General features: G+C 42.4%; 1 protein-coding gene across 1 annotated transcript in view; it reads right to left on the minus strand.

The window, feature by feature from the left end:
• Positions 1-13166: 13166 nt before the first annotated feature.
• LPGAT1 (lysophosphatidylglycerol acyltransferase 1) overlaps positions 13167-26623 on the minus strand; it is a 70395-nt gene continuing 56938 nt past the window's right edge. The window contains 2 exon segments of the mRNA XM_081025860.1: positions 13167-19428; positions 21796-21902. Coding sequence (XP_080881986.1) covers positions 19277-19428; positions 21796-21902 — 259 coding nt within the window. The 3' untranslated portion in view covers positions 13167-19276.

Raw genomic sequence — 26623 nt, forward strand, 5'->3', positions numbered from 1 at the left:
TAGAGTGTGCATTTCATGAAGACATGGGCCATGTCTACTCATCTCGGTATCCCTGACACTTAACACAGGGCCTGGCCTGGCAGAAGCTTGGTGATTGTTTGAGGATAAGAGAACAAATGAACTGAGATCCAGTAAAGCTCCCAATATCAGAATATCAGAATATCTGATATTCTCAGGCCTTCTGGGAAAGTCTTGAGTGTAGAAGACAAGAGTTCTTCAGGGCCTCATGGTAGGCTGAGAAGGAGGAAGGGATGTTAGGAATGTTAGGAGACATGTATCAGGGCAAAGCCAGGGACATGGTGAGACTCAGTTCGATGTCCAGCCTGCTATGCTGATGTCATCATGTTGCTGGACATTAAAAGGTGGTAGATGAATACTCAGTGGGTCTGCAAAACAGTACCCCACCGGACACACATGCACACACTTAGGCAAACACAGGAATTATCACACGTGGCCACAACACATGGACATATGCACGTGTGCACTTGGATGGCTGGGCATGTGGAGATGCATGTGAGGCCTACATGAACACGCTTGGCAATCTTTGAGCGCCCAATAAGCACAGCCCGAGTGATGACAGGTGTTAAAGGGCAGGGAAGTTAGAGCCCTGAGCAAATCCAGGGGCTGTCTCATGATAACCAAAGCCAAAGGAAGCTTGGAGAGGCTGAGCCCTGAACTCCTCCCCACCTCCCCTTCCTCTTTTCCAGAAAGGGGTCTGGGACTTAGGGCAATAGGCAAACAAGACCCTTGCAGCATGTGGAGTCTGGATGCTTCACAGCCTGAACCAGCAAGTATCCAACTCGCTCAGACTCTTCTTGGCACAGCTCCATACTAGGTAGGTGGCAGGGAGGCCTCCAGAAGGGAGTGAGTGACTTCATGCTAATTCCCACTCTGGGCATTGCCCCTACAGTGCTCTGGCTAGTTTCAGCCTCCCGAACAGCACTTACACCTGGCCTGTATCTGGTTCTAGTTGCTGTCAGTTATAGTGACTGTGTATGTGTGTGTCCACTGTCTGCCAGGAGCTCCCCAAGCCTTCCACAATGAGGTTGAGCCTCTCTTTAGGGGAGACGATGCCCCACCTAGACTTCTCCAGAAGGAACACGCATTGCTTTTGCCTCATCATCTTCACACAGGCTGGGGTCCCAAACAAGTAGTTTCTGAACTGGGTTTCTGTCAGTGGGCTGTTTCTCTTCCCTTCTACAGACCTTTGGGAAATCCTGGCTGCACAGTGCCTTTAACACGGGGCCCTAGAGAGCCCCAAGACTTGCCATGTCAATCACTGGCAGGCTCAGAGGCCTGGGAAGTGATCACCCGCTCAATCCCAGCTACAGCACCCCAAGGGCCAAATTCTCTCAGGTTTCTTGGCATATCTGAGTCACTAGGGAATTGTTGAGAACCTGAGGTTTCCTCAATAATTTATATCCACGCTCCTCCCCTGACAGGATCACATGGCCCCGGACAAAGTAAGGAACACTATCCTGGGGTAACCCAATCTCCTCGGGCAGGCAATAACAACAAGGGAAACAATGCACCTGGGAGTCTGGACCCAGCTGGAGGCCAGTGACCTGAGAGGGTTCCTCAAGTTCAGCAATGGCCTTCCACCTGCTGGAGGCGAGGCGTCATTGAGAAAAAGAATGCTATGGGAACTTACTTAGGAAAAAGATGGAGGCTCTGTTTTGCCCAACCTCTCTAGCCTGTGGGGTCTCTGGCATGGATGCCCCACTCCCCGCACTGTCTCTGCCATTGTCCAAACTGGAGTGTCTACTGATCAGCCTTGTTCCTTGACCTTCCACTCTTTCTCCACTTACTCCATTCCTTCAACATATAGACATATTCGGGTCTTTGGAATCTTAAAATAACTGCGCCCCCTTTTGCCCCTCTAGTCACCAACCTACTTCTCTTTCCCCCTTGAATAAGCTACTGGGAAGTGACTATGGCATCACGCCCTTCCTCACTGCCCACTGCCCACTTGCCTCCTCCACCTGCGCCACTGAAGCAGAAGCCCCACCCCCACCCCGTGATTTATACACCCACAAACCCTCCTGGGCACCTGAATCCCACAGGCAAACTCTGAACTTATCATTCATTCATCAAAAGCTTTTTTAATACCTTCTCTGGGCCAGGCATTGAGTTATAAAGTGAAAAACATGAGGGTCAAGGAGCTGATGATTTGACCATTACAGATCTGACTGCTAAGGGATACAACTGAAAGCAGCCCAGAACGTTATCAAACCCACGGGAAGCACATACCACCTTCCAGCCACACGGGTTCGTGGTGGTTCCATGCTTTCCTACATCAGGCCTGCCCTGCGGGCCCCTCCCCTCAGGAGGCTCTGCTCAGGTCTCATTAGGCTAGCTGCTTTCCTTGTCCTGCAGGTCTTAGCTCAAGTGTCACCTCCGAGAGAGGTCTCCCTTGACCAGCCCCACTCCCCATCATATGCTAATCCAACTCCCAGTTTGATCTTCTTCATGGCACCCATCATAAATAAAACAATAGTCCTATCGCGTTAATTGAGGTAGTTATGTTCTATAAAATTGTGAACAACGAATTAGCCAATATTGAGTCATGGGGAAACACTATGAGGAACCCTTGAGCCTCTGGGTACAGCATTTCATCAACCCATCAATACCCAACCTGATTTTGTGTGTGTTTCTGTTTAAAGACACCTTGTTTCACGTATTTTGTTGATTCGTTAATGTTGGACTCAGAGCCGACAACAGTCACCCCCAAATGGAGTTTATCTAACGCTCATCTTTTCTTTTTAAGGCACTTCACAGCCTTCTTGCACTTACTGGACAGACAGAACTTCAGGGGAAAAAAAGTGGCACTAAACAGATCACAAAAAGGAGGCTTGTTTATACTATGAGAGCTAAAGCGAGAAGGTTCCACCTCATCTGGGAAGGCACACATTGGGTGACTCAAAAATTTCACAACTCTGCACTTGTCCCCAAATGACTCTGAATGTGCTGAAAGTATTGACCTGGGGGTTTCAACTAAGTTCGAGCAAGTAGGTGAGTTTGCAAATATGAAACCTGCGAATAAGGAGATCTGCTGCATTTTACTTAGTTGTTTTCTACTTCTCTTGACTAGAATATAAGGTCCAGGAGACCTTGTCATTTCATTGACTGCTGTATCCCCAACACTTGGCACATGCCTAGCACAATGGTAAGTGCTCGGTAGGTATTTGTTGATTGAAAGAAAAATGGAAGAAACGAAGGAAGGGTGGGAGAGAGGGAGAAAAGGAGGGAGGAAGGAAAGAAAGGAGGAGGGAGGACAAAAGAATGAAGTCCAAGTTCCTCTCTGCCCAATGACTGGTGATGCCTGTTCAGAAACCTCCCTACTCCACAGAGACCACAGAGACCACAGACCCATAACCTTCCTTGTTTTTTCCCAGGCCTTCCTGAAGTTCTTTGGCTCCTTCCTCTGTTTAGAATTCACCTCCATGGGAAAGCTTCTCAGACAGAGCATACCCTTGCTTCTGACACACCTCTCTCTGGCCCCATCCTAATGGCCTGTCTCTCCACTGGATCCACAGTACCTACCCACTCAGGGAGTCAGTTGGCTTCATGCTTTGGAAAGACTGCCATACTTGCTTTGCACTTTCTCATCTTTCCCTCCCTCCATGTAGCAGCTTCCTGGGGGTGGTGGAGAACATGCCACCTTCTTCATTTGTCCACCTCTCCACTCCTGCTCTGTCTGGTTTCAGACAGAGGTTTTACCCTGGGCTCGGCTCATCAACCTAATGACCAATAGTTGATGGTCAGACCCTCTTTTATTCTACCCTGAGAGTCTCCTGGTAGCTGACAGCCGGGAGCTGGTTAGCTGTGTGGGGCATTTGCAATTCCTGTTTAGCTTTGGCTTTGGTCTCTCTCAGGTGGAGTGAGAAGTGTACTTGGCTGAGACTCAGAAAACCTGTCATACAGTGTCAGACCTACCAGCAATTAGTGTGGGACCATGGGAGTCATTTATCTTCTCTGGCCTCAGTTTCCTCATTTATTTTTAAAAAGAGGATAAGATAACTTCTCCTTTTGTCTTTTGTGACAAATAAGTGTACACAAAAGTGCTGAGCAAAAGACAGATGCAATGTGATTTCGCTGACACATGGAATCTAAAGAACAAAATAAACAAACAAGCAAAACAGGAAAAAAAAAGTGCTGGGCCAACCCTTCAAAGGCACCTATTATCAGTGTTATTTTATCCTTCGTTCTCTTGTCAGTGGAATACTAGATCACAAGTAGCTCAAACCATGAGCACATCCCTGTCTCGCATATCAAGGTGCCTGGAGGGAATTCAGAGATTCAGCAACTTGACCATGTCCAAGCTCTGGGATAGCTTTTGTGCAATGCTCCTCCTCATTAGAAGGCTGCAGCTGCTGCCAACCTCAGCCTCTCATGACAGTCAAAACAGGAAGGTGTGGGTAGTGCGGGAAGCTGGTTAGAAACAGAACCAGCAATTATCCAGCTCAGGTACTTAACGTCAGGTGGGAGGGAACAAGGCACTGGAGGAGTTATTGATGGAGAGGAGGAAAGAGGTTCCCTCCTCTCTCTCGTTTTTTTTTTTTTATTAAGGAGGAAGAAAATCTTTCCAGAAACCCCTCAGATTCTATCGGCCAGGACTGGGTCACCCTAATAAATCAATCACTGGCATAGAAGGAGATTCTAAATCATTCATGGTTCACCTATGGTTCCTGGGTAAGGAGGAGGGCCCCTCTGACACATGAGAAAAATGGAGTTCTGCCAGCACAGCAGGAGGGGGAGCCACCATCACCTGCCACACATCATAGTCGCCCAGCACCTCCCACCCCTCCGCAGCCTTTCTCGTGTCCCCTCCTGCAGCACCCACCCTGCCTTACTCAACCTCATTCCAGCTCTGCATTTAGACCCTGCCTTGCTCTTGCCATCACTCCCAAGACTTCTTGCCGTTTGTTTTTTCCTCTTCTGCGACTCCAATTCTACTCTTCCCCTCCCATTTCTACTGACCCATAACACCTTCATACGATAACCATCATCGTGATGGTGGCGACTACTTGTACCCCTGGCTTGTAAAAGGATGAGTCTTTCTCTTTTGTGCCTTTCTCAGAAGACCCAGAAAACATTTCGGGGGCTGGTCTGTGCCTCCAAGTCAACACCAGGCCCGATGGGTGACGTGTGCTGCCGGATCGAGGCAGAAAGCCTTCCTTCAGCAATAATCCTGCTTTCACCTACTGCTTGCGTGTCAGGCTGGCCCTGTGAAGACCCATGTAATCTAGCTTGACTCTCGTGAGAACCCAGGAGGCCGACCGGGGAGGCATGATAACCCCTTTTGTCAGATGAATCACACGAGGCTCTAGGAAACCAAGGAGTTTGTCCAACGTCACGGAGCTCCAAGCACTTGGACCTGGAGTGATGATTTTTGGCTCTGGCCCCGATCGAGCGCCCCTTCCACTGGACCAAAACTCGAGACAACTCACAACTGCTGTGTGTGAGCGTCCAATTTGGATTCTAGACAAGCAGGAGTTTGCCAAGCTAAGTTCCAAACAACAGAGTCCACTGTGTGTGCCAGGAAGACAGCGTAGGAACTAGGTTTCATGCGATGCCAGGCACAAGGGCAGCAAACAATGGTTATTATGCTCCATTTACATAAAACTCCATTGGTTTTAAAAGTCCGCTCACAGATGTTATTTCATTTGATCTCTCACCAGCCCTGTAAGCTGGAGGTGCTAGTGCTGATTACTGTCTGCAGATGTGGAAACTGAGGGAATGTGACCTAGCAGGTTATAAAGAAGCCGAGCTGGACTTTACCTTAGATTCCTACTTCCCAGGCCTGGATTCCTCCCTTTTGCAGATTAATAAGTCATAAACTCATCTCTCTGCTCACAGGTTCAGGGGTTCTGGGCTGGTCAACTTGTCAACCAGTTTCTCAGAACAATGAGGGAGGCAATTAGAGCCTAGAAAGTGGTTTCCAGGAAATGTGGCCAAGAGAAGAGGGCCTGGGGAGAGACTTGGCCAGAGGCTCAGAGCAGGCTTTCTGAGCCAGCACCCCTGGCTGAGCCCAGGCCAGCGTCAGGCCAGCAGACAATTGGAGGCCCCAGAGAGCCTGCGTGTAGGAGGGGATTGAGGGGCAGGGTGGTGGGGGTTTCCAGTGTTCTCCTGCCAGCAGCGAAGGTTCACTCTGAGCTTCTGGGCTTCATGGCTCCTTCTCTAGGAAGCCTCTGGGGATTCAGCCCTTCCCAAGACCCACAGCCAGCAGCTAATCTCTGTGTTGCCATCTCGGGTGTGTCAACATGCTGCTGCAAGGGGGACAGACCTTGGGTCTTTTCCTCCCTCCCTTGTCCCCTTCCCAGCCCACTCAGTAAATAGCTGATGGATGGACCTCCCTGCACTGCCCCACTCTTCTGTGCACTGGTATTCATTCCCTGGTGTGACTGGGCAGGGGGTGGGGTAAGAAGGTAGCTCAAAAAATGGACAACTGCAGTCAGTAAGAAAAGGGAAAAGGGAAACAAAGAAATCCAGAGGAGAACAGTACAAATGACATGTTGTCCTCAGATCTGCTTGTCAACCCCTGTCACCATATTCGCTCTTTAGCGAGGTTGGTCCTCAAGAAAAATCTGATGCCCTGTGCAGGTTTCTTAGGTATCCCTCACTAAATTCCTTTGGCCTACTGTTTTCAGCTGTCGTTGTGGGGGACACCTTGGGTTCCCACCTGAAGCATACACCCTGAGTCTTTCTGCTTTTGGCCTTGAGGCTTCTCTAATAACAGGGGAGCTTTTCCCATCCACTGCAGGAGCAGCCCAGAAGTTTGGGGGAATTCATAGCACAGGGGCAGCCTCTACCCAGTGGGGGACAGAAGGTGGTGGGTGAGTGCATGGCTTCCTGCAGAGCTGAGCTCCCGCTGCCTGCAGTGGAGGACGCATAATACCCCCTAATACTGGTTTTCTCTCAGCCCTTTTCCTTTCTTTTCCTTTTCCTTTTCGTTTCCACACTCTCTTCTCTGAGTCATTCCAGGGGTCACCTCCCAAATAAACTACCTCTGCCCAAAGCCTTATCTCAGGCTTTGCTTTAGAGGGAACCCAAACTAAGACACCCCTCGCCTGGGTGAGCACACGGTCATCCCTGTCTGTCTGGGCAGCTGTAGCTCCTGGCCACCTTGCCCACCTCCTGGGTGGGTTTGGTGTGGTTATACTAAGGACAATAAAGGAGACGAGGTTACAGCCTGGTGACCTGCGTACATTCTTGCAGCGTTCTTCTGCAACTGTCCCCCTTTCTAAGCAATTGTATGGAACCCCCTGGGAAAAGAATAAGTCATAGTCACTAAGAGAACAAACTCTGAGGCCAGACTGCCTGGGTTTGAATCCTGGCTCTGCCATCACTAGTTGGTGATCTTGGGCAAGCCTCTTAAACTGTGTCATTTCCTACATCTGTAAGATAGTGATAATAACGGTACCTCTTAGAGTTCTTGTTAAGATTAGATGGGTTGGTGAAGGGCAGAGAGCATTGCCTGGCACATGGAAAACGCTGTTGGTATAAGACGTCTTTGTGCAGTGTCTTGGCGGGGGGCGGGGCGGGGAGATAGAGCGTGGACACTGAGAATCCCGAGTCCTTCCATTCCTTATTTCCTCCTTGGTGCTCCTGGCGGCAGGGCTGACTTCATTAACATGTGGCCAGTACTTGTTCTAATGCTCTGCTATCACCATCTTGAAATTCTTAAAATGTTTTATTCAGGCAGGAGCTTTGCATATACAACCTTGTAGCTAATCCTGCCTGGTGCCTTGATGCTCAGGGTGAGGTCTCTGCAAGGACAGAGAGCCAAATGAGCCCTGTCCTCTGGTCAGGCTGAGCGCATTCTTTCTTCCCTCCTCTGAGCACAGCAGAAAATGCAGGCACAGTGGCAACTTTTATCAAGGTCCCTGTGACTGACAATGGCTTAAGGGAGACAGGCCTTAGGGGTCAGCTGGCCCACTCCCCACCCAGAGGTGGGTTCTCCTACCCAGCACCCCTGGCACCGGCTCGCCCAGCCTCTTTGTGAATTCTTCTAATGACAAAAAAGGACCCGTTTCATTGTTGATTCTAATGGTAACTGCCCCTCACTCTTATAGACTCTTTAAAAGGTCTCCAAACCCTTTTACAAGGATTATCTCACTGGATTCTCACCAACTCTCTGTGCAGCAGTCATTTTCTAAGGAGTAGAAATTTAGGAAACTGTAACTTCCGGATTAGCAGCCCTTGCTGGCCCACTCAGCCTTTCCTCTCCCTCTTTCAGCAATTGAAATCTCACTTCATCTAGAAGTCTTTCAGCCTATCAAAAGAAAAGAAATCTCTCCTGAATTCTTTATATTAAATTATTTTTCCCCTGGGCTGTAGGTAAAGTGATGCATTTTTTCAGATGTGCTTCACTTTGAATAACAGTCATGAAAATGGCATGAGCGAAGCCGCCTTTTAATGAACTGACTCTTGTGTTAAATGTATTAGACTTCTGTTAAAGATGGTGGAATTTAATAGCAGGATCTCAGAACCTCCCTCCCCTATGGCCTGAAGAAATAACAGAGAAATGTAAAAACAAAACAAAAACACAACAACCTCAGATAGCCAAAAAGTCAATCACACAAAGAAAGAGGAAGAACACACACATTTAAAAGTGCCAGTCAAGGAAAGAAATGGAAGCTTCTAGAACCATGTGGTTTTGTCCCCACTCCAGACCAGGGAAATACATTCATTGAGCAAATCCTGAGCACTTCACCAATGCCTCCAATTTGATGGGCAGCCCCTGAAGGAATGGGTAGGGCAGGGAACTGCGAGTAAAGGCCGCTGAGACCTGGGACCTGAGCGGGCAGGCAGGCTTGTCCTTGGCATGCTGTCTTCCTGGTGGGGTGCAGGGTTCAGAGGAAGAGCTGGAGCCCACCGGAGGAGCAGCCAGGTGCTCACCACGTGGTCGTGCTGGCAAGCACACAGCTGCACCACCGGGGCTGAGCATGTGATGCGGCTGGAGCTCCTTGAATGACAGGCTTGTCTCTTCTCACTTGCTTGTTAGGCCTAATGCTCTCCTGCTTCCCCAGCTTACAGCAGACCCTCGGTGGCTGCAGCCTTTACTTTCACTTCCTTCTTGTCTGTTGTTTTCAGATTCTCTGTAGCTATATTCTGCGCCCACCACCACCACTCCCCACCACCTCAAACCCAAACATTGAAAACCTTCCAAATGAGAACCCCGTGGGGCACTCCCACTTGGGCTGCTCTCTCCGTGTCAGAATCTACCCCTGTCCTTAGACAGGTCGCTACCAGTGAGGCGGGTGAGGTGGCCCTCCTGTCACTGCTTTCCTTCCTCTTCCAATAAAGAGTAAGCCAGTCTCTCCTGGCACACCACGTTCCCTCACCACTCAGACACAACTCCAGTTTATTTCAATTACTAGTCCCGATCATAAATAGAACGGATCCTGAAGGCTGCGTAGTCAATGATTCCGTTTCTCTGCCTCCAAGGAGAAATTGCTTCATAAAGTCCACATTCATTAACTAATACAGTCCCTTGTCTTTTTCAGTCATGCTTTAGGAAAACAAAGCCGTGTTCTCTCCATTATAAGCCAGCCCAGGAGTGCTTTGAATATTGTCATGCCTGGGCAGGCATCGATGCACCATGAGTCATTGTTCATAGCTCCCCACCCGATGATGACTTCTAACTATTTCCAAATCTCCTCTAAGGGACCTGTTCCCTAACTGCATCTTTGCCCTTCATTCTCATTCTCTCTCTCTCTCTCTCTCTCTCTCTCTCTCTCTCTCTCTCTCTCTCTCTCTCTCTCTCTCTTCTCTCTTTCACTCTCAATTGCCACCTTCTGGTGTTTATACTCTGAAGTTCTGTGAATGGTGGGCAAACAGCCTGTTGGGTCCTTCTTATCACCTCCCCACATCCACCCCCAGCAGAGCTGGGTCTCAAATCCATGCTTGCTATTCCAGTTCCACCTAAAGTTCTTCTGAACTCTACCATGATATCTCAAGAACCATAAGTAATATTTGATTCTAATGTGTCCACTTCTCTCTGGTGCCTACATTTCTAAGAATTGAGCGTGCTGCACTTATAACTGGAAGGTTAAATGTCAATTCTCAGTATATAAACTTCAGACTCTCCTGCAACTAAGAAGGAAAAAGTTTTTTAAAATGACTGTGGCCTCCTGAATCTTTAGGATACCTTCCATGCAGGCTTTATATTTAGGATCATATGAATTATACATAGAGAAGTATGGCCTGGTGGATAGTTTCCAACTACTAGAAATTGTATTTCCCTCCCTTTTGATAATTAGTTCAAGGTCTTCACTGCAAGTGACATCATGTCTCAGAAACAAAAATAGGTTCCCTATTAAGACTATGTAATGTTTTCTGTCTAGCAGAACCTATTTCCTCTTTATGCCCTCGTCTCCTCACCTTCGTAATTGGCTCTCCAACCTCAAAGCTTTTTCTTGCTGCTGTCCGGAGGCTTAGATAATCAGATATAGTCTGACTAGGTGAGGTAAGGTTAGGAGCCTGGCTATACTGATTACATTTCAGTTTACCTTAGAAACCCAAAGGCTCCAGAAAATGGGATGGTGGGGATTATAGCCTACGTGTACAAGACAATTCTTAAGGAACTGAATGGGTTATTTGGACCTTAGGCACGGCTAGGTGTGAGAATAATTTACATCCTCTGTTAAGCCCCATTGGGTTAGGATAAAATAGTCCCCCTTACTGAGCATTCAGTATGATGTGTTTCACACACGATCTCTTTTAATACTGTAAACAGCTCTGCAATTCCATTTAACACATGATCAGAGTGAGAGTGAGAGGATTAGACACTTGTCATAGGGGTTGGAATTCAAGCTTATGGGCTGAGTCCTGGGTTCTGCTACTCTTCTGCCAGCTCCTGCTTGGACAAGCCCTGGAGCCCAGCAGCCCCCATGATAGAGGGACATGGGATACTAGAGGCAGTCGTGGCCCAGAATTTATTACCTGCTGCCAGTTTCATACCTGGAATTTAGAAATGAAGGAAACTGTTATGAGACTGAAATCGCTATGCCCTTCATTCTGAAATGGAGGCATTCTCTTTATCTCCTACTATGCCGGGCAAAAAAAATGTCCCCTAAACAAACAAATGAACAAAAATTTCATTTTTATATCCCAAAAAACAAAGAACATAAGAGTTCTGATTAATGGCTAATTGTATCTCTGCAACAGCTGAGAGGAACACTTAAAAAAATAATCTTTTAGTGTTTGGGAACTATTATGTTTAATATCAAGGAAAAGGAAATTATAGAAGTTTTGGATCTATCACCTCTTTAACAAGTGTACTTAATCCTCTCAGTTTAACTCTTATTTACTAAAACAGAAACCCAAACAGAAGCAATCTGCTGTTTGGGGGAAAACATTTGAATGGAAATTAAGAGACCTGGTTCTAGTCCTTGCAGTTGTGTTAGGTAACCATTTGATGCTACCAGCAACGGACCAAACTTGCACCAGAATGAAATCTGCCATCTCAAAACAAGCTAACGTTCCTACCAGCTTTGAAATTCTAAAGGCCAATGAGTTATGCATTAATCAGTGCCAACAATAGTATAAAGATTAAGCCCAAACAAAATCTCCATTCTTGTAGGTAGGTGTTCCTTTGGTTAATGTGATTTATATGAATCTAATCCTCTTACAAGTATTTGGAAGCTCAAAAAATCTCCAACTACTGAAATTATGGGCTAACGTGACAAAGTGCAAGAACTCTTGCAGGCCTGTCTAGTGTTCTTTAACGATTCAAATAGCTGAGTAATTTTTCACTGTGACAGCTGGTCTTCACAGATGGGTCCCAAAGAGCCCTGCTTCCCAGTACTCACACCCTTTTGTAGACCCTCCCACAACGAACCTGGACTGGCCCTATGACTCACTTTAACCAAGTGACACTGTTTCAGTGTCACTCCTGGGTCTAAGCTAAAAGAAGTCTTGGTTGCTTCTACTTTTGTGCTTTTGGGGAGCCCTGAGCTGTCGCTGCTCTTGCTGTCCCGCACTAAATATACCAGAGTTTGATGCATCCCAAAAGTCTCGTTGTCAACGCCATCCTTTGTCCTTATTGAAATGTGTACATATCAGGGAAAGATAAAAGGCCTATTGGGGGCTCTAGATGCCTTGATTAAAAGAGGCTCCTTGTCACCAGCATTTTGAATGGTTTCTTTGTTTGGCACCTGGAGATGCCCAGTGGAAGCTTCTACAGGTGAGCACTCAGGGATGGCAGTCTTAGGACAGAGTTCCCATGGAAGCTGATTTTCTTAGGACTACCATGTTTGAATACTCCTCGGGTTCCGCTGTGTCGGTGCTGTGTGTGTTTGTAGGCAGCAGCCTTTGGCATTCCCTGTCTTCCAACACGCCTGGGCTGCTCTTCCCAGCACTCCAGGTTCCTGATTTCTCCACTGCCAGCTACCTCTTTTTTTCCCCTCAACTTTCCATCAGCTGATACAGTGTTAGGTAACTGGTAAAAATCTGAAGATAAGACTGTTTTCAGGGAGTTCTTTCCATCAAAAAGGAAACAAAGGAATGAAGGTGAAACAATTGACTTTTTAGGGGAGGTATCTAAGCCCCTCCTTTGGGGGAGGCACTTCTCAGTGACACCAGTAAGACCCAGTATTATATTATTATTTATATCATATATTGTATTATACTATATTATACTATATTATATATTATATATATATTATATTATATATATTATACCTGGTCTTATAGTAAAATAAGACCAGGTCTTATATTAATTTTTGCTCCAAAAGATGCATTAGAGCTGATGGCCCAGCTAGGTCTTATTTTCGGGGAAACATGGTTACTATAGTCACAAGGATGGCACATGTTCTCTTGCAGGAGGTAAGTAAACAGCGGGAACTTTACCACCATCTCTAGAGTGGGTCACACACCTAAAAGGCAGATAGTATTCCAAGATGAGGCAACAGAAACCCTGCAGGGGAAAACTGAGGAAGAGGCTGTGATAGGCTCATGCATTCAAGCAAAAAAGCATTACTCCAATTTCTTCCTTTGTAAAATGGATTTAATCATACCCAATTCAGAGTATTTTGATTATGAAAGAAGCCTCTCTCCTTTCAGCGGTTAGCCAACCCTCCTCCCAATGTTCCATTTGAATCTGGATTATTAATACTTAATGTTTCTCAAGCCTTTAAGAGGTAAGAAAAAGGTTATCCAAGTCCTGAGAGGTAAAAATTTATTGATTTATATCATATCAGCATGTTATGCTATGGTCACACCTGCTCATACAGCTGACTTTTTCTTATAGCCAAAAGAGGAATTTTTTTTCCCTTTAAAAATACATTTTTTTTTCCAGCAGGAGGAAACATTTTTAAAGCAAACATTTTCATGTTAAGTGGAAATTATAGACAATGGCTTTTTTTTTTTTTTCTCCCCAACTCATAAGGAATAGGGCTGGTCAACAATAGATCTCTGAGTGCTTCAAATTTGCTTTCAGGCCCTGCCCCCAGTTTGTTCTTCATCTTCTACAGAAACCACTTCTAGGGGGAAAAAATGTATAACCTCACCAAAACCAGCAGCCTAAACCCACATAGAAAACAGAAGAGGTAGGCTGAACTGTAATTATTTAACTTATTTGGCAGATTGTGTAAGATATTTTAATGCATTTAAAAATCTTCAGTGCGATCAAACAATCTACAAATATCGAAACAATAAATGTCTTAAATGCTCAAAACAAAATCTTAGAGACGCCTGTGTCCATTTACTTTGAGAAATGAAAGCATAGAGCCAACTTTAGAAATATGCAAGCTTTCCATGCACTCCAGGAAACCTTGGCTTTCGTCAAATTCTTCAAATCAAAAGCATGCTCTGTGGACTGATGTTAATGCCTTCTCACCCTTTAAAGCCTCTGCCAGGGTCAGCAATAGGAATTTCCTGAGAGCAGGGAGTGATTCATTGTGAAAAGTTTATTCAACACCAACAGTTAAAAATCCCAAAATACAGAACAGGGCAGTGGTGTGCTGGAGACAGCTCCTACCAGCTCAAGAGAGCTAAGTTTTCGAATTTTGCCAGTTGTTAATTGACTGTAATTAAAAATCAATTATGTAAGTTTACAATTGGTGCTGAAGCTAAAAGTGGTTCACTTTAATGAGTATAATTTGTTCAAGGCTAACAAATAATTTAACAGTAGATCACATATCAGATTGAATGACAATAAATTTGAGAAATTTCTGGATTAGGATGTAATTCCAGTTTTCAAATCATGGTTGAATTGCAGTCATAGGTTAACTACAAGAGTTCAGCAAAAATCAGTAAAAGCATCCTGGGAGAATCAATTGGCTATATAGAATTTATAATAAAGTATATTTTATTATTTAGTATATATGATAATATAAAATATATTATCATATATTTTATTATCACATCCTTGTTGTTATACATCCTTGCTATCAGCAAAATTTATTACAAACTTATGTATGCCTGTATACATAACTTTTTTTTCCAAGGAGAGCAGAAACATTTACCAGTGTACCACTAGATGAGAAGAGTAAGGAAGGGGGAGGGGGAAATAGTTTAAAACCAAAGGAGGAAGAACAATGTTTTTTCATTTGATGTTTCAGTTTGCCCTCAGCATCCAACTGCCATGGTGAGTTCTAAGTACACGTCTACAGATGTCAATGCCAAAATAGCTCCAGTAAAACACAAACACCCCATCCCCACTACTAAGAATTGAAAGCACTTTACTTGAAAAAAATCAACTTTATTTTTTTCTAGGTTAAAAAAAATAGAACCAGCTATTAATTTTTTGTTGAGAAAATGCTTCTTTTGGTGTTCACATCTCAATTTCTGAAAAGGTGATCTGGTTACTAAAATAATCCCAGTGCATTCATAAACCAGATCCACGTGTGACCAGCCCTTTACAAAAATTACAGTTGCCACAGCCTTTACATTCATTCTTATCATACATTACAACATGCAGATACACAAAGAAAGAAAGATAGGTCACCATGCCCAAGTAAACATTATGGCATCAGGAAAACAAAATCCATCTCTATAAAATAAATACAATTTTGTGATAACTGTAAAGAAAAATGAAAGCACTTAAAATAATGGCAGTTCAATGTACAACTGTTTCATTACCCAATCGTAACAGAAGTTACTGTAAAATGCATAGACTCCTTACATGTAAAGATGTGTGAATCACAGCCATGTGTTCAACAGTTTTACACAATAAAAATAAAGCCATTCAAAATATGTGTGCATACTTTGCAACAAGAATACGTAGTTTTTTGTTGTTGTTTAAACTGTTTTAAAAAAATACTAAATGTAAAAATCCTCAAATGGAAATTTTGCAGAAAAACCCATATTTTATCTTCCATATGGCCACAGTCACCCTCCCCCAACAGTTCAGCACCCTCAGCTCAGTCCCAGGGTCCAGTTCCTAATTGTTGGGGCTCAATGCAAAATGATCACAGTAAAGCACCAGCCAGGGACCGCTCCAGAGAACACCTAGCCCCTTTGTGATCTAGCAATGTCCAAGTTAGGTGGTTTTGGTCCCAAACATATTAGTCTTTACCCCTTCATAAAATGAGTCAGTATACCTGCTGCCCAGTGCTCCTTTGACTTTACCTTTCATGTTACCAGAAGCAAGGTTCACAGCACTACATGGCAAAATGTAAGACTAACCATTTTTATCCATCATTGGTGGACCAGAGCTGGTACGCTCGTAATGGTAACTCTGGAGTGAAGTCCTGCATAATGAAGAAAATAACTAACTCTTCCTATGCAGCAGCACAAATTTTCTTAAATATAAAAAGAATCCAAGAAGACTATCCATGATTAAAGACTATGTTCTATGATTATAACCAGGTCCCACTAGTTCAGAAGAGTCTTTAGGGAAGTGATTGTCAAAAAACGTTACTAAGACAAATCCACAAGTAACAAGAGCACAGAATGAAGAGGCATTCTTAACATCGTTCCAAACGATATGAACATGAGGATGATCTTCTGAGGTTTACATTTGGTGATTTAACACTTCATTTGCATAAAAACATTTCAGAACAATCGCAACACCTGCAAACTCTTGATTATTTAGGGATTCCTTTTGTAGCCTATTAATTATTTAGGCTTTTGTGATTCCTTCTCCTGAAGCTCTTTCCAAATCTTTTCACTACTCATTAACACAGTCATAAATATATAGGCAAGAGAAACTAAGAAACAACTCAATCATTTTAAAAATTATCCCTAGGAAAGAAAAGTTTGATGAGAACAATTCAAACTCCTAAATACAATTAGGTTTTTGGCTTACTATGACATATTAGTGGAACAATTATCCAGTAATCTCTAGTTCCTATACTGTGGAAAATTAAGGGTTGGTTGTCACATTAAGATATGACAGATAACAGATCTAAATTCACAGCTAACCTTTTTTTTTTTTAATCTACTATTTAGATTCTCAACTAGTTTTTTTGCCCACCCAAAACATCATTTCCATTCTGTAGTTCGTCTTTAACTTCCACTGGCGTTTGGGTTTCTCCACAATGTCTGCATATTTCAACCCCAATAATGGTTTCTGAACTGCTGAGGTGGTCACTTCGGGAATCACTGAGCCTGGCTGAGGCCAAGCAGTGGCTCCATCACTGTGACTCACTGAGACCAGGACCCAGCAGAGAGTTCACAACCCTGTCTGCTATGGGAATCCAGGCATATCAGCTGAGACCAAGAAGTGCTGAGATTCTGCAAGCTACTGGTATAAAACTGGCACAGTGTCATTTTCTTTCCCCTAGACAAAATGTATATTTGCTAAAACTCTTTTCGTCTCATTTTGCAAAGACAGTACAAATTAGGATTTTTTATTCAGTTCTGTATAGTGGTATATTGCTGCTTCCCTGATTGCCATTCAAGAACACTGATTCTCTCTTCACGTTTCCTAGCGCAAGCAGAACTCCAGTTACCACTAAGAAAGCATAAGCGATGCTCTCAAACAAGCAGATTTTGCTGACAGAAGAGAGAAAACATGTTGATAAAGAATCAAAGAGGGAGAGGGCAGATGAAACACACATCTACTGACAGCTCACAGACCTACTTTCAAAAATTAACTCACATATCTATTGGTATTTGTCACTAGCCTGTTGAAATGACGGCGCTTGAAAAGTAAAGCATCTTATAGAATAGTTTGCTTAATGTGTACAGTACATGAAATAATATCATGTTCCTTTGGGGCACAGTGTTGACAAAAGTGGCCTTAAACCATATCCATGTAGGCATGTATGCGTGTGGTGTGTGTGTGTGTGTGTGTGACAGAAAGACAGAGAGACAGACAGAACTGGCCACTCTATCTGTGCTTGCTTTAGCAATGAGGAAACACTCTAATAGCTAGAACTGCACATGTCATATTTGACAGTGAGCAACTAACTCATTCCCCTGACGGCTGACTAATCTCTCAAATGAACAACTTCAATTCACCTTGTAATCTAGTAGAATTTGCTGGGCCTCAAATAGAGGCTATCTTTAAGCTTCTACTTGGCTTCCTATTGTCACCCATACCTCTAAATTGAGATTGGTTTCACCTACTCACTGTGACTGTAAAACACACAATGAAATGCTTAGATTAAAAAAAAAGAAAGGCATCTTATAACAACCATGACCAAACCAAACACATTAACACTGTCCTCTGCGTTTTACCAGTAGTAGTATAATCAGTGAGGTATTTCAGTTAACACATCATTCTCTTTCATACATGCATGGAGTTAACATAAAGCTGAAGCTGCTGTGTCTTTTATTTGGTGTTGCTTTACCTTCCCACGTAACTGGGAGAAAATTCACATCTTCTCAGTTTTTTTTGGTTTATTGAAAAACAGAAAACATCAGCCTGTACTTTTATTTTCCGGCCTACTTCTCAAAATTGTCATTTGTATGATTAGCGACAACAGGGGATTCTACAGTGCTCATGTCCCAGAAAACTGACTTCCTAGGATCGTGAGTCTTCCAGTCCCAAACCACAGCCCACGCCCTTTCTCAGCACTGGCGCGCCCGTGATGGGCTGATGTGGTGCTGGCACTTTTTGAGAAGAGTTTGGTTCTACTGTGAGGTAAATCGCATGAACAGTGACAAATACAAGAAAAAACACAACAAAACCAATGTGTTTTCTAGAAACAGACACTTGACTTTGTCCTCTTCAAAAGCAACTGGAAGAGACTGGGAAGCCTTGTGTGATGGTCTCACCCCTGGTCACACCGCTCTGACATGGGCAGTTCCTTGATGTGACGGGTTCTGGGGGTGCCATGTGAGAACCTGTCACCGTTTTAAGCCAGTGTCTGGCTGTAGCTCTTATTTTTCTAATAAACTAGGCTATTTCACCTTAATCATTTAAATGTTTCTCATTAATTTATTTCAACCATCCCCAAATGCATTGGTGCTAATATGCCAAAAAAAAAAAAAAAAGCCTTTGAGCCAGACAGAAGCCACACCTCACTGTATGCCCAGTTCGGGGAGGCACTGCAGAGCATCTGCAAAACAGATAAACACGCAGACAAGACGGCCTCTCACTGCTTATGCTCACCTTTGTTCTCAGGCTTTGCTACTAATGCTTTGCTGTATATGCATCTGATCAAAGTGCATTTTGTAAAAGACAATTATCAATCTACAATATGCCTTCTATACAAAAGAAGGCAAGTGACGCCCTCATACAAGGGAAAGCACGAGTGCCTGTAAACACTGTGTCAGACTGAGCTAGCCTTTTTAAAGAGCGCATTCTAGTACCGGGATGAGTCCACTGGACACTGCTTCCCTCCCAGAGCACGCGTGACACTGAGTTGTTGAGGACTGACGAGCCACTGCAAATGACAGGGAGACACTTCTTCAGAAGACGCTGAGCAGCCCCGCTCCAGGTTATCAGTAACACAGCAAGAGCTGGCGGAAAGGAGGGCGCTCTACAGCACTGCCCTAACAGAGACTACTAGCTAAGAGGACGAATACAGCTTTCTTAGCTTGAACTAGGGTATCAAGTATGTCTGGTGGCAACAGAATTTCTCTCAGTCTTCTAGGATGATTTTATGATTTCCCCTCCTCCAAAAGTGATGTTTGCTTAGATGTGTGCTAGAATGTATCTTTTTAAAACATGAAAAGTCCTTAACACATATTAGCAGCTCATTATATTACTGATCTTCATCTTAGCAGAGTTTTAAAATATCCCAAAGGGGGATAAACATTACTCCATCCATGGAATTTCCTTTTTTCTCTCTTTATATTCTGATTTGCACATGTAAAATAATGCACACTCATGAAAGTCTGAACTCCTATGGTGACCTTGGTGAGTCCAAGTCAATTCCTAAAACAGGCAATGGTAAAAATACTGAATGATGGTGTACCACATATAGCCTGACAAAAATGCAAAAGACTGTATGAGAAAGATCCACGTATTGCTGAGGGTCATCTCCCTGGAAACAGCTTCCTTGTGGCCCTTGGGAGGTGGAAAAGCCCCTAAAAGACAAGACAGAAATATTACTTTGTTTTATTGTGGTGATAAGTCTCCTGGAGCAAAAGTTGAATATGACTTTGACTAGAGTATTTGTTTTTTGGAGCATCTTCTATGACTTCCCATTGCTCTTGAATAGAGATCTTTGAAATACAATTTTCGAAGTGCTGAGCCCTTTCCTGCCTCTGAGCCTTTCCCTCCGTTCTCTCCGCCTGTGGTGCCCCCGTCTGCGTGCCAGTGAACGGCAGGGGCATCCGCACTCTTCCAGCATCAGAAACAATAGCACCCGGCCTCCCCATCAGTCACTCTCATCTCCATGTTCACTTCCTTCTCAGCACTTTCTACAACCTGTAATGATCCCGGATCTATCTTGTTCTTTTTTTCTACAGATTGTCTCCCGCTGGAATATAAACTGCATGAGAGCAGGAACTCTGGATGGTTTGTTTCCTACTGTATCCTTAGAGATTTCCACAGTGGCCAGGACACAAGATGTGCAAAATCGATATTAAATACTTTGCAAAAGACCATAACTTATACTAATTCCTCTTACAAGTTAATTGTCTTTGCCACAAAAATGTGGTTGTGAATCACTGATATTTTCAAAAGGCAATATGATTTATGAAATATATCTTAATAATAAAAAGGAATAATAAATTTCCTTAATAATAAAAGAGAATACATTTCCTTAATAACAAAAAGGAAACACGAAGGAAACAGATTTCTGGTAGGAAAGCTGGCCCACTTCAAGGCAGTATTACCTAAGGTCATCTTGATAACACTCTGCAGCATTTCAAACAGTCTTTATCCTCGCTGATAATCCCCTACCCTAAGCTGATTCATGAGGGGGATTTGCTTCTCACAAGCAATTTACAGAGAACACTTTTAAAGTTTCAAGGTCTGTTATGCAAATACTTTTCTTTTAAAAAGAAGCTTCCATTATTGCTGCTACAATTGAGGCCAAATATCATAAAGCAAGAGACTGAGACTGAAAGAGAAATCTTGTTACCCTGTTTCCCCGAAAATAAGACCTAGACAGACAATCAGCTCTAATGCGGTTTTTGCGATCTTATTTTACTGTAAGACCAGGTCTTATAATAAATATAATATGATAAATATAATATAATACAATACAATACCGGGTCTTATATTAATTTTTGCTCCAAAAGACGCATTAGAGTTGATTGTCTGGCTAGGTCTTATTTTTGGGGAAACAGGGTACTTTCTTAATCGCTTCATGCCTTCTTACATGTACATCCTGTCTTATTTTTCAGGAAAATTCAAGAGTAAGACCAAGGATTGCACACGTGGAGAGGCACACCTTATTCAATGAGTCTTACGAGGAATTCTAAAGACACACGCAGTGTCCAGTTCCTGTCACGTAATAATATGCACTACTCCACAGCCCCAGAGTCGGCAAGTTAAGATCAGGAAGGAATCCTGTTGAGGGCAAAGCGAACCAATTCTGAGCACAAAAACAAAAGCACTACAGGGAATTCACAGCATCCGCCTTTGCTCAACATCAGGCCTTTGACAGTCTGGTTTAACGTGAAATTTAATTATGTCCCAAAAAATATCCTCAGTGGGAAGAAAACAGCACCTTCTGTTAATCTAAAATTACCTGGTTATCTCAGACCTGGGAGAACTTTCTCTTCACTTTTTTTCCCTATGGTAGTAGCATAACCTCTAGAAGATAGGTCTACAGATCACTATTTGTGAAAGCACTTTGGTAGTGCTTGGTGTTCTACAAATGTTAATTTCCTTTTTTTCTTAACCTCCTTTCTTCCTCCTCCCCGTGCTGTGTCTTTTTTTTACTGCACTGTAGTTTTCACAGTACATAGAAAATATTAAGTATGGAAAAGGGAGCTTAGGGGAAATATACTTTTTTTCTACCAAGGAGAAAAGTATAAGGTTGTACCTGTGAAGACTAAAAAGTGAATTTTATCCCTCTATGTAAAGAAAAGAATAAGCATATAAAAAAGGCAGTTACAAGACATCTCAAATGACTCCTAGACGACAGTATTACTTAAACAACCAAGTATAATGCCAAAACATGAAGGTTACTTGCTATTTCATAAAACAACCCATATAATTGTATATGTATGATTGCAATCTTTGGCAGACTGTGTACTCTTTTGAATTAGATCCACTGTCCAACGTTTTACTCATCATTCAATCTTTGCACACTGGCTGAATAAATTTAATATAAATTTGTCTTTATGAAAATTCTAAGCTGAAATTTTAAAATATAGAAATACTTTGATTCCTTTAGGGTAACTAAAGAATCAAAAAAAAAAAAAAAGGTTATCTCCACCAAAGTATATCTTTGGAACTATCAGTAACTTCAGGAAGGTATGTGATAAAATATTGTGTACCTGTTTCATAAAAATGCGATAAGAGGTCCTCTTTTTCAATAAAACGTTGATAGAGCCAATCAGAAAGGTCATCTGTCTCCAGGGGAACATCTTTGATTGGAAAGATCCTATTAAGAGTTAGGAAAAAAAGGGCAAAAAAACTACTTTAATTCAGAAGTCAAAATCATTCAGAACCACAATTTAGCTGTGGTGACCGAAAAGGTAAAGAAAGTTATGGAATCCCCTTTTGCTTTCACATGGGTTGGTTTCTTCAGCTTAGGTTACCTTGGGTTTTTGTTTTAATTGTTGATTACATAACTGAGTTCATTCATTCATTCACTCATTTAAACATTTACTAGCCTGTTCATGTTAGGTCCAGTGCTAGATGCTGGAAACATATTATGAGATTATCTGTATGTCTGAGATTATCTGTATGTATGTATCTGTATCTGTATCTGTATGTATGATTATATGTATGAATAATAATTGAGAAATAACTGTCTTCCCATGTTTGTGGGTTAAGTAGGAATGGTATTTAGAACAGATGAAGTTTTAGAAGGCAGCTACTTTAGGACATTAAATTACAATAGTCAAATGCTAGGCCAAATAATGTTCTTTTGCTGGGAAAGTCTGTGAACTAGATAGGATCCCCATAAATTGGTGCCTTTTTTGCTAATTGCATCATTGATTTTGGTTTCATGAACAAAGCCAACTCTTACTAATTGGGAGTGGTTGATGGAACATGATCTGAATATTCTGTAACTCTGTCCTGACTCAATAGGAAATAAACAGACTGGAGTAATTAGTGAGAAATATCCACTGGAGGAAAGAACAGGAAGGGGCAGCATGAGTAAGGACAGCATATTTGTTGACCTTGAGAAAGAATTTCTTTTCTTCTTTGTTTTCCAATTTTTTTGGGGGGGGTTTCTTTATTTTTTCCCTTTATCAAAGTTATAAAGGTACATGGTTAAAAAGTCTACAAAAGGTTTGTTTGTATGAAAAACAGCAGTCCTTGTTCCTCTGCTCTTCATTTCTCCCTCTCCAAATGAACTGATTTTTACCTCACTTAGTCAATTATCTTGGTATTTACTACCATGCTTCTTCTTTAGTTTTAGGGCTTATCTACTATGACTTCCCACGATGGAAGACGAGGATTAAGCTCCTTTCTCTTTCTAGTCCCACTACACAGGCATATCCTTCCCACCTTCCCAATGCAGTTGCATGGTCATTTTAATCAGCACAATATTTGACATTTCCATTTTTATAATCATGGAAATATATTCAGAACTAAGCCATGTAGTAAATCATGGCTACTTTTTCTTTCCTGCCAATTTCTGTTCTCCCTGGATTGAGCATTGCTTTCTATGTACACATAACTAATTCAACCACAAACTCATGGCCAAGGGTCTAGAATCAATTCTCTAGATCAAGTCTGCAAACTGTTTCTTAAAGGGCCAAATAGAAGACTTCGACTTTGCAGGCTATGTGGTCTCTGTTGCAACTATTCAACTCTGGCTTGTGGTGCAAAAGCAGCCATAGACCATGTATAAATAAAAGGGTACAGCTGTGTTCAAATACAATTTTATTTAAAAAGCAGACAGTGGGCCAGATTATCCCGTGGTCTAGATCTTTTCCCAAGGCATTCTCAGGCATCAGATATTCCTTTGATTTCATCTTCCTGAAGAAATTTCACCCAGATTCTGCATTTGCTGCCTGTGGTTTTCATCCTGCGACAGCCCGTCATATCATCCTGGTGATTCTCTGCACCCCTCCAATGGCTCTCATGTTTCTTACATCTCATGTACTCCCTTTCTATATTTACTCTGCATTTTGATGGAGCACATCCTCCAGCACTTTCTTGAGAAAAGGGTACTTGAAATCTTGCATTTCTGCCCATGCCTTCTTTCTGCCCTCACACCTGGCTGATAATCTGACTAGATGCTGGATTCAGGGTTGGAATTCATTATCTTGCATCTCTTTTTCTCTTGTTGTCCTTTCTGGGAGATTTCTTATTTAATTTCTAAACTTTTTACTGAAGTTTTACTTTTTTTTTTTTACCATATATTTAATTTCTAAGAGCTCCCTGAGTGTTCCTTTTTAATAGTATGCTATTGTTTTATTGGTACAATATCTTATCTCTATGAGAGTCTTATCTCTATGAGAATTATAGAGGAAAATTTAAAACATACACAAAAGTAGAGAAAAGGGTTAATGAACTTCCATGTGCTGTTAGGATATTTGGAAGCTGTACTTTCCCTGTACCGTCTTCGTTCTTCCAAGCCACCTTCTTATGTTTGTTTTAGTCTCCGTCTTGCACATTAAAGGCCGATTATCTGGGAATTCTTTCTTGCTCACTCACATTTATAGATGTGGGACTAGACTGTTACCAGATTTGGGACTGAAAGCTCTCAGGATATGAATGGAGTTTGGTGACTGTGAGCTTCACTGAGGATTACCTGGCTGGGCCATTTAAGTCGGTCTTTCTACTTGAACTCAACAATTTCTCCAGAGAAAGATCCTCTAATGTTCTGCCTAGGAAGTAAAGGCCTGGTCACTAGCTTTCTGGAAGCAGAGTGAGATATCAGGGCTAGGAGTCACAGCACACTTAACATAGCTTAGCCATCCTGTTTTCATTATAGGATATTTTCATTATCTGCCTCAACTGTGCCTGGTGTTTCTGAGTCCAGAGCGCCTCATTTCCCTCTCCAGGGTAAACGTCCAGTATTTGCCAGGGTACGGAAAGAATAATCACCCAGTTGTGGGACCTAGGGTAGGGGTTCTGGGGATCTGAGCTCTCCTTAAACAGATTTCAACCAGTCTTCCCAAGTTCAGCAAACCTTTCAGCCTCATTCCCACAGGTACTGATGCTGTCGGTTTTTCAGTCTTTTGGGAGGTTCTGTGGTATAAATAAGGTTGACTCTTGGCTTTTCCCACAACCGGCTTAAGGGGTTCTGTTACATTATTTGCTGCTCTGTTTTCCAACTTCCCAAGTTTTGTTTTTATTGTCTTTCCTACTGTTCTCCCGTCCTTGATGGTCTACAACTTTAAAAACCTCATCAGTGTTTATTTTCCTGAGGTTTTGGAAGGGCATGACAGCAGACGTGAATCTGATCCACTATGTCTTTTGAGAAGTTGTCTTGTTACTTCTAGAATCTAGGTCTAAGATTATTTTTCCATCTTTGGCCAGTACCTGCCACTTGCCATTTTACCAAGGGGCCTATATTGCTATTTCAATTTAGGCAAAACGTGAATGACATTACAAATTACCTTTTACTTTTAGATCATCTAATATGTCTTAACACAGTTTTGCAATACAAGTAGCACTTTTTAAACTAGTCCCTTCTACTACACTGAGTAGCAGCCAAATGTTTGGGGGAATTATTTGCACTACTGTTTTGACCTCTAAAAAATATACTAGTTCTGTAAATATAAAATCAGGCCTAACCAACCTAAGGATAAATTAGCAAGAGTCATAGGGCTAAAGAATATCTTGAAATAGTATTTAAAACATCTTTATAAGGAGAAAAATGATATAAAAATAAGGTTGAATTAAACAGAGGATGTTTAGGTTTATCAATTGAACTCTGAAAAGGATCGTGGTGAGTTGATGAAGTCTATGGATTTAAGTGGGGGAAGACTCTCGGAGTGGGCTGTTTTAACAGAATCCTACCCTACCATCTGCTTAGAAGAGCTGGACATTCTCTTGCTTAGGAGACAGCCAGGAGGGCAGACCAAATTCTCCCTCAAAAGCAATCTACTTCTATTACTCTGATTGTTTGCTCACCATGGGATTAAAATATTAAAATGACTAATCCCCTAAAATGGCCAAGTATTAAATGCACTGAACACCAGTCCTCTTAGAATCAAATAAAAGGAATTCTTCTGGGCTATAAATAAATAAACAACAGAAATAAATCTTTCCAATACCAACAGCTATCCAAATGAGAAACCAGCTCCTAATAATTCTTATTATCTGTAATCCAGAATGTACTCTTAAATCCAGAGTATTCTACCCAAATCCATAGAATCAGATTTTAGAGCACTAATAGACTACACTTTCACAAAAATATATAAAATAACACTTACCAGCTGGCACCTCTATAATAGATTCAAGTTACAACATTTGAATTTTCATGCCACCGAGACTCCAAAATGTGAGTTAACAAACAAGGTTAAACCCGCAATTATATTCTTCCAACTACACGTAAGGAACTAATAAGTACTGAAGGTTTTGAGACACATAGTTCCTGCTTTCAGAAATCTAATGATATAGCAGAGCAGTATGAAAAGTAAACAAATAATCTACAACCAGAATATGGTAAATGTCGTGTAAGCACTTTAAAGAATTTCTGCTTAGGTTTAAATGAAAGGGTGTGCCTGTCTACTTATGGCACAGAATGCATGAAAAAGGCTTCACTTGAGTTGGCCAAAAAGAGTAAGAAGAATTTAAGACTTAAAGCAAAAAAATTTAACAAAGTAACAATATGTATGTAAAAGTCAAAGTACTACAAGGTTCACAATGAAAAACGACAGCCCTATTTGTTCCCTCTTCAGATAGCTGTTTCCCAGAGAACTCTCTTTTGCTATTCGTCTCCATCTTACTGATACACTGCTCTGGATCATCCAATTTAAAACGACCTCCTCACTGACTTCCTCTGAAGGGACAGAGGATGTGGCCCTTTCACACCTGTGTCCTCTTCTCCTTTGGCCCTTTTCCTTCTCCTTCCTAAGGCCTTCTCAGTGCCACTTCTGTCCTTTTTAACTGTGCTTACTAGTGTATGTTCCATTAATTTTCTTACGTGTCTGTTTTCTCTATCAGACTGCGCTATATTCATCTTTGCATACCCAG

Source organism: Rhinolophus hipposideros (genome assembly GCF_964194185.1).
Source record: "Rhinolophus hipposideros genome assembly, chromosome: 19".
NCBI lineage: Eukaryota > Metazoa > Chordata > Mammalia > Chiroptera > Rhinolophidae > Rhinolophus > Rhinolophus hipposideros.